At 45.6% G+C, this 9,145-nt stretch overlaps 1 protein-coding gene across 1 annotated transcript; it reads left to right on the top strand.

The window, feature by feature from the left end:
* Positions 1–5,630: 5,630 nt before the first annotated feature.
* On the top strand, positions 5,631–8,941 carry LOC147427322 (uncharacterized). The gene is made up of 2 exons (XM_086496543.1): positions 5,631–6,398; positions 6,468–8,941. The coding sequence occupies exons 1-2, from the start codon at positions 6,029–6,031 to the stop codon at positions 8,726–8,728; spliced, it is 2,631 nt and encodes an 876-aa protein (XP_086352669.1). The 5' UTR covers positions 5,631–6,028; the 3' UTR covers positions 8,729–8,941.
* The last annotated feature ends 204 nt before the right edge of the window (positions 8,942–9,145 follow it).

The raw sequence follows: 9,145 nt of genomic DNA, 5'->3' as shown, positions 1-9,145 counted from the left end.
AAACACAACATCAATTCTCCCCGGTCTCATACCCAAGACCTCACACACCTTCGAAGATGGTGAGAGCTAGCAGGGTATGAGAGTAGATTGAGAGGAAGTAGGAGTATTCTTACGAGAAATATGTACATCTCCTCACATAATCACTCATATTAGCATAGCTTAGCTTAGTAATTAGCATGGTAGAAGAGATGAGCATGCATTGAAGCTTGGCTCTTGGTTGGATTTGCAAGTCTTCTTTACTTCACACATGAGATTGTGTGAGTGTGTGTGTGATAATGCCTTGCAAAAATCAGCCCCCTCTCTCTCTTGGTCGACCCCTCTTGCTATTTGCTCATGCTACCCTCTCATTGGACCTCCCTAGGGCTAGCCAATGACAATTAAGCAGCATAAGTGATAGCCTTTTGACACGTGTCCCCCTTTCCCCTTTTGTGAGAGCTTTAGGTAATTTAATAATTCAACTAAACTCTCATTGGACCCCTTTGCCTCCTGGCCAATAGGAATCAAGCAAGCCATTGGGCTGCTGAATGCTCATTAGACCCCTTGGGAGACTGTCCAATAGTCTTCTAGAGGGCTTAATTCTCATTTGTTCTTTTATTAAGTGTTTCTAAATTAATTAAACTAGATTTACTCAAGCCTAATTCTCATTGGTCCACCTCCAATGCCATCCAATAGGAATTGGGTACACCTTGTGGGCATCTAGGCTAGGGAGCTGACATGTGTCCCTCATTCCCTTTGTGTAAAGGGAGCTTGTGTGTGTGTGTGTGACTTTCTCTCTCATCCCCTACAAGCAAGGCTCGCCCCCTCCTAAGTAGGGATTTGTAAAGAATTTTTTTGACACACAAAGCATCCAATTTTTTTGACACACACAAAGCATCCAATTCCCCCATGGTTGACCTTTGGACACAACCTTTGAATTTTGGAACCTTAGCATTTTGGAAGTCTTAACCTTCTTAAGCTTGTCTTTGCTCTTTTCATTTGAGCTACTTTTAGAACTACTGGAGGCCCTACTGGAATCAAAATCCTCAACTAGACCTCCTCTTCCTATGACTCTTTTCCTTCTTAGCTTGTTGTTCTAGTTTCAAGGATCGCTGCACCAACTCATTGAATTTCTTTGTTGGTGTTGGCACCTCCTGTTCCCTAAGCTTCTTACTACGAAAACCATTCAAAAACCATGCTCGCAACCGCTTTTCAAATGGTGGTTCCTGCAGTTGGCTAGTCAGTTCCTTGATTATCTCAACATAACTTCTGACTGAGACAATTTTCTCTGCTTTATCTTATCCAATTCACAAAGTATATCCTCATCTCCTCTGTTGCCTGAATATTCCAGTCGGAAATCTTTAAGCAGTTTATTATATGATCTGATTTGGCAAGCCGGGTAATGGTAGTACCATTTCCTTGCTGCCTCCTTTAATGTTTGCAAAAAGTATTCACCCCAGTCATCTTCATCAATATTTTTCAACTCAGCATACTACTCAAAGGCTTGGATATGAACATCCGGGTCATCCTTCTTTCCCCCTTTAAACATGGGAAAAGAAATTTTCAATGTAGATGTGTCATCATGTCTATGAGCATCATTTCTTCCTCTTCTCACGTTGGGTCCCTAACTCCTTTTTGAAGCTTTCTTATAATGGTTTGTGTCTGCATCCCAATTAATTTCTGCCTCCGTCTCAGTTTCTGTTTCCTCCCTGGCTTTTCTACTGGAACTATGGTGAATTCCTTTACTGCCTTTGGCTCCTTCATCCCCCTGTATGGTCCGAGAACTCTTGGCCTTGCGTTCTTCCCTTTCAGCCCTTCTTCTTCTGGACTGACTAGAATGCTGAGAGTCCTTTGCCTCATCAGCATGACTGTGCTCTTCCTAAGCCTCAGTGTCAGTTACTTGTTCATTCTTAGGATCAGAATCTCTTTCTGACTCCTCAAGGATAGGGTCAATGCCGTAGGATGGTTTCCGGCCACGGCTTGGTTTGGGTGCCATCACTGCAGCTGAAAACTCAAACTAGGAGAAGATTTTTCTGGTCAATGAGCAACAGCTCTAGCCACCATGAACGCCAAAATGGAATTGGAGCTGATCTCTTCTGAGATAGCTGATTCCAGTGTTAGAATTTATAGCTACTGGTGAGTCGTTAGTTCAATCAGTAGAACTGGAAGAGAAGATAGAATCTGAACTGGAATAGTTACATGAATTGAAATATATCTATTGAAGCGAGAGACGGACCGAACGACTGGAAATAGTATTCAGATTCAGATTCAGAGTTCATGAAGAATGAATACAAGGTATATCCAACTGAAGTACACTCAACTACTGTATTAAGGATTACATAGTAGGATTACAAATGAAGATAGTGTAGCTTAAGAACAGCTTCAAGACTAAACCACCCAAATAAGAGTAAGAAGTCAAAAGATAAGCAGCCCAAAGTACAACCAACGCGATTCCAATGTAATGGGTCCTATTTATAGCCCCTTGAAGTTACTGTGGTAACCTCCATGGTAACTATTGACTGGTCTGCTGTTCGGCTTCTAGGAGCCAGTTCCCACCTATTGAGACTGTCTCTGCCATCTACAGGCTCTTTGACAAAAATCATGTACGCGAAAACTAAGCTTTTCATTGATTTGTCAAAAGCAGGAGAATTTACAAGTGGTATAGTACGACCAGACTCACTAGCATCTATATACATGCTCTTTTCCATGTAGGTGAAGTAGATTCTCCTTTCAGGGAACTTCATGTTGGCAGCCATGCGGTTGAACTATGGTGCCCCTAGGATAACATCCGCATGTTGGAGAGGAGAGCTAAAAAATTATTCTTTGTCGACGTAGCTTTGGACATGAAGCCTCAACTTCCCAATCAAGGGAGTAACGAAGGCTTGTTTTCCCTTGAAAGTTGTATCTGTATTTACAGTATCTCCCATCTTGAAAGCTTGAATGCCCAACTTGGTGGCCAACTCCGTTGATATGAATTTGTGAGTAGAGCCAGGGTCAAACAGGATGAAGGCATCATGCTCCCTTACCTTTCCCCAAGCATAGGAGAGAGGTGATCCTTTGCAATGAGCATCCTCTTTTGGAGCTTCAATAGTGGAAGCTCTAGGAGTCTCATTGCAGGCATTTCTCTTGGGGCAAGAATGATAGCCATGTCCTTGCTCCCCACACTTAAAACATTTGTGGTCCTTACGAAAAGCTTCAAGCTCTTTAGGAGAGAGTTTTTTTTTTAACATTTGTAAACTCCCTTCTCCTTGGACCAATTGTTGTTGTTGTTGGAATTTCCTTGGGAAGAATTTTGGGCATTGGTTTCTTCCTTTGCATCACTTTTGTCTTTGCTTTCCATGGGCTTGGCATTCCTTCTAGCCCCTTGTTGGAAATTGATGCACGAAGCAACCATGGTGTGGTGGATTACTTCGGTGATAGAAACATGCCGTAAGGAGTTGACGTACTTGGCCATCTCTTCAGGTAGTCTCGCACAGAATTGTTGCTTTTTCTCAGCAAAGTATATCTTTTGAAAGACAATAGCCTTGAGATGTAAATCCCAAAACTTGTCCATGTATTTGTGGATAGACTCATGGGAGAGAAGCTTCAAACTCCGTCATTTGGTAAGCACTTTGTCCTTTGCATCACTTGCAAGGAATTGCTTCGTGATGGAAACTCGTAGAGTTTTCCATGTCTTTGGGACTTCACCGTTGCAGGGTAGGATTTGCGATGTCCTCCCCTCCTGTATTCTGTAGGAGAATAGTTATTGCTTTTGTCGGAAGAGGAGAAAGGTGAAGAAGAAGGAGAAGAGGGTGACCTCTTTCTTACTCTTTTCTTCCTTTGTTCCCTCTCTTCCCTTTCGGAGTGACTAGGAGAAGGATTGTGGGTTGACCGTTTCCTCTTGGGAGGAGTTGGCAATCGTCTAGACCGCCATCTTCATGGAGCCACATCTTTAGAGGAACTTAGGGATTCGCTTCTTTCTCGTTCTTTGGATTTATCCTCTCTTATGGGAGAGAGTCTTCTTTTGGGGGTAGAGTCTTCTTTTGGGGGTCTCATCAAGAGGCCTCCTAAAGGGAAATCCCATAAGAGAGGAGGAAGCCAAAGAACGAGAAAGAAGCGAATCCCTAAGTTCCAACGATGTACCTCGAACTAAGCCCTTCTCAACCAAGGTAATAGATCCCTGTTCCACTTACCCGATTGCAATAAACAGACCCAACCTTTCATGGAAAACTTAAGGACCTCTCTTCTTAAGCAAGAAAAGAGAAACCAATGGCTCTGATACCAATGTAATGGAAAAGACCTATGAACTTTGAGAATAGCGGAATTAGGAGAATTAGAGTGAACATTTTTGTGAGACTACTTTGAGAACATAGAGGGTGAACTTAATTAGTGGTAGCAACATAACCATAGTGCTTAATTAACTTGGCATGAACAATACTTTTGCAAGGGAGAGAGTTTCGAGAACTTGATAACAGTTGAGGACCGGATTTATGTGGAGCCGGTCCCCCCTCCAATAGGCTTTTGTATTATAAATTCTCCCATCAAGAGAGACTTGGTACAATACAATCTTTGTGTTCCTTGTGACCTAGGTGATGCAATGAAGTTGGAAAGCTTCATGCATCACAAGCATAACATAGACTTTGTAGAAAGCATTAACCATCCTCAGCCTGAGTCCCAAGGCCTCAAACACCTTCAAAGGTGGAGAGAGCTAGCGGGGAATGAGGGTAGGGAAGAGGAAGAAGAAACATTCATAGGAGAAAGAAATAGTTCTCACTTATCATCATTCTTCTTGCTTAGCATACATAATAGCATAGTAATGAAGATGGAGAAGATGGCAAGCTTAAGCATTGGAGCATGGCTCTTGGTTGGATTTTCATTCCATAGCCAAGAGTGTTGGTGTAAGCTCTCAACTTCTCTACAAGCTTAGAGAAGGAGATGGAGCTCTTGCACTTTGCACCTCACACAATGAGAGAGAGAGAGAGAGAGAGAGAGAGAGAGAGAGAGTGGGAGAGTATAGCCCCCAAGCTAACCCCCTCCTTCCTTTGGTCGAGTCCCTCTTCTAGCTCAAGATGGAAGCTCATTGGACCCCTGCGAGCCTGGTCAATCACATGTAGAGTGCATATCAAGCAAGCATGCTAGCCTTGGGACAAGTGCCCCCCTTTCCCCTTTGAGAGAGAGGACTTGATAAATGCATAAATAATTAATTAAATTAACTAAATTATCATTGAATCACTTGGGAGGTCAACCAATAGGCTTTAGGCACACTATGAGGACAATATGAAGAGGAGCTTGACATGTGTCCTTGTTGCCTCCTTGGTCTAGGCTTGCCTTGTCGAGAACCATCTATTTTAGGTGCTCCAGATGCAAGGTAGCACCCCCGCTATCGATCAGGCAACAACCTTGCCCAATTCTAACTCCTCCTTCTGAGAGGTGCCTCTAGAAAGTACGCACTATCTTTATCTCCGCTCTGACTGCGTGAGAAAGCGCCCTTAGTCATAGGGTTAGAACTATAGAATGGCTCTAGCTCCTCCCCTGAGCCGCGTGGTGGGACGGGGCTCTAACCTGGACAAAAGGAGCATCCCTTTTCTGCAAGTTTCATGGGGCCTCTCAGGCGAGGGGTCAACGCATTGAATCTTTCTCTAGGGGCTGAGAATGAGAGATGGGTTAATCAGGAATCATGATGATTTCATCGTCCAGCCTCAGATCGTCCAGGGCCCAGGCCTACCTCGCGCCTTCGCCTTGACTTGGCCGGCCGTCTCAAGTTTAGGAGAGAGACTGTAGCTCGTGTTGACTTTCACAGAAGGGCTTTGCTGCCCCACGCGTGGTCCCATAGCTCCGAGGCGTTGCTGCTGCCATGGTGCTCCCCTATTTGCAGCCACCCGACATTGTCCCACGACTCTGTGGCTTCTGGCCACATGTAAGGTGCCCATTTTTCCTTCCGCTTCTGCAGATTCCGTCTTCGCCTCGCTTGCGTACGGCCCTCATATCCCTCCTCCTCCTCTGAGATTCCGATTCATTCACGCGAGCTGGGAACTATCATCTTCTACTCTTCCCCGTACTCATCAGCGTGGCTATGGAGTACCCTTCTCATCGCGGTGGTGCTCCCGTTGACATGCCTGTAACATCCCTCTCTATAGGGGGATTCACAGGGGGAGAAGAGAGCGTGGGGGACTTGCATAGAAGCGCAGCTACTATGTCGCAATCTCCATGGGGCGGCATGGTGCAGAATCCTTGGTTTAATGGCTCTGGTAGCTCGAAGAGGAAGAGGGTGAATGATGGGACTTCAAGAAATATATTCAGCCAGGATGCTGCAGCTCCAAGCACAAGCCCTTCCAAAAGTACAGGAAGTCAGTCATCATCAGGAACTATGTTCGTAAGAGGTATGGAGGATGAATGCTTTCCGACCGATCTTGGATTGGGGCTAACTGCACCCTACTGTGAAGGTATGGCAGCTCGTTGTTTTACATCCCTTACGTGTGGAGGGAGATCTGTGCTAACCTTAACTAATTCAGGTGATCATCTATACGATGCCCTCAGTCAAGGGCAAACGGTGCAGCAGGGTTTCCTTTTTGACTCAAAACAAAGTGATGTTGAATTCATTGGGAGCCAAGGAAGAAAAAACTCAGATATGGGGATTGTTGATCCTATAATACATGATCTGGGGATGCAACTGCAGCTGGGTCTGTCAGGTAGCTCGTCGGTCACTGCCGATGCTGATTTTATGTCAAATGCACCGTTTGCTCTAGTGCAGAGTGCAACATACCAAGAGCCGAGGAATGAAGCTCTATCTTGTGAAAGCATCCCTATTGTTGATGAAGGTTCTACCTCTGCACGGTCCATCAAGGCAGGAGGCTACATACCATCCCTCTTGATGGGGCGTAGACTGGAGTCCCTCCCATCATTTGAAATAGAAAGACGGAAGGAGCAATCAGGAGGGAAAATTGATGGCATGTTTTGTGACCATATTGGAGAGACTTGTGTCGCGTTTACAGACAAAGAGACTGCCTCTCAAACTAATATTCTCATGAATGCCAGAACATCAAGTGGCACAACTTCTACGAGTGTACCTTCTGCCTCGTGTGAAAGAGCCCCTAAGACTTGTAAGTTCAGAGGATGTAACAAAGGTGCAAGGGGGGCATCTGGGTTGTGTATCATTCATGGTGGTGGGAGGCGGTGCCAGAGGCAAGGATGCAGCAAAGGGGCTGAAGGAAGCACAGTCTATTGCAAATCACATGGAGGGGGTCGAAGGTGCGAGAGTCTTGGTTGCACGAAAAGTGCAGAAGGAAAGACAGATTATTGCATTGCCCATGGTGGAGGTCGCAGGTGTAGTCACGATGAGTGTACAAAGGCGGCAAGAGGTCGTTCAGGCCTGTGCATCAGGCATGGGGGAGGAAAGCGATGTCAAAGGGAAGGCTGCACGAAAAGTGCCGAGGGGTATTCGGGACTCTGTATATCACATGGAGGCGGCAGGCGGTGTCAATATGAAGGATGCAAAAAGGGTGCCCAAGGCAGCACCATGTTCTGCAAGGCCCATGGAGGTGGAAAGCGCTGCATGATTCAAGGGTGCAACAAAGGTGCAGAAGGCAGTACCCCTCTCTGCAAAGGGCATGGTGGTGGCAAGAGATGCATGTTCGAAGGTGGAGGTATCTGCACCAAGAGTGTCCATGGGGGAACATCCTTCTGTGTTGCGCATGGAGGAGGAAAACGGTGTGCAGTGACAGATTGCACGAAAAGCGCAAGAGGAAGAACAGATTTCTGCGTGAGGCATGGTGGAGGCAAGCGCTGCAAGGTTGAGAATTGTACGAAGAGTGCACAGGGCAGCACAGATTTCTGTAAAGCCCATGGGGGTGGCAAGCGATGTTGTTGGGGTCAAGAAGGTTCTCCATATAGCGAATTCGTTAAAGACAAGACGGGAGATCTTTTCAAGGGCCCTTGTGAGAGATTTGCAAGAGGCAAGCTAGGTCTTTGTGCTGCACATTCTGCACTAGTGCAGGATCGGAGAGTGCATGGTGCGGGCACTATAGGGACTACGCTCTCATCTGGAATTGGACCCGGACTGTTCCGAGGTATAGTGGAGGGATCGATCCACGCAGGAAATAATATGGAGTCTGCCGATTCTGCCAGCAAGCTTTCCATGCATGGGAGAAATGGGCTTGGAGATGTCAGTGGCGCTGAATGTGCGAGACAAGAGCCGTTTATCCTTGCTGGTAGACTCTCTGAAGATAAAGGAGTGGGCAGGCAAGATGGTGCAAGTGAGCTGCCTTCAAATGCTCTGCGATACACGCCTGGTTTAACATTTGATGGAAGCAGCCTGAAATTTCCCGAGGAAGAAAGGTTGGCTACAGATAAGGTTGATGGAGGGCTGTCTGACTATGGAATGGGACTTTGGTCCGGTGTTTCTTTGCCAGATGTGAGTAATACTAGTGCACCGGCAGATTTTGCGCCAGAGAAGTCAGCTGCCCCAACTCATACGTTACCTGATGATAATATACTGACAACAGTAATGGCAGGGCCAGATATATCTTTCGAACGCCCTGTGCTCCCACCTCAAGTTCTGGTGCCTCTGTCTATGCGGAAAGGGGATCTGTTCTTCCAAGATAAAAGGGCACCTCTTCATACTGGCTCATCCAGGAGCAATTATACCGATATTTTTAGCATGTCCTCTGTGTCTCTACCTCAAAGAAGAGAGGTAGAGCAGAGAGTACATGGTGGCAGTGCATTGGCATTGCTAAGTGGGAGATTACTAAGTTATGGAGCACATGCTGATCAGTGACTACTGATTCAATTGATTTTGTCCATAGCCTTTTTGTGGGAAAACTAAGATGTGGCACACAGGCTGATAATTAATTGAATCGTTTTGTGTTTAGCCTTGTTGTGCCACAGAAATCATCTGGCATGCATTTATTGGTGGGTATCTATTTTGAACCCGGCTAAGGATGATGTACATATGTTGAATTATTCAATAATCAGGTATGATTGACATCCGTTTTTGTTGCGCAATTTCAATGATTTTTTCAATTTTTGGGATATAATTTGCAGATCAGGAAGTCATTATGGATCTTTCTCAAGTATGGATGGGTCTCTATTTCAAGCTTGCCAATCTGCACAGAAACACATAAATACACAGATACATCTACACATATGGATGAATGTGCGCACACACACACACGTGCACAGCTAGTACACATGT

Source organism: Adiantum capillus-veneris, chromosome 23, assembly GCF_014529385.1.
Source record: "Adiantum capillus-veneris isolate H3 chromosome 23, ASM1452938v2, whole genome shotgun sequence".
In the NCBI taxonomy this organism is placed as follows: Eukaryota; Viridiplantae; Streptophyta; class Polypodiopsida; order Polypodiales; family Pteridaceae; genus Adiantum; species Adiantum capillus-veneris.
This window is presented reverse-complemented; position numbering and strand designations above follow the sequence as displayed.

Coding starts and splice junctions, on each gene's coding strand:
- LOC147427322 (XM_086496543.1), top strand. CDS start 6,029: ATGGAGTACCCTTCTCATCGCGGTGGTGCTCCCGTTGACATGCCTGTA. Junction 6,399..6,467: donor AACTGCACCCTACTGTGAAG/GTATGGCAGCTC, acceptor TAACTAATTCAG/GTGATCATCTATACGATGCC.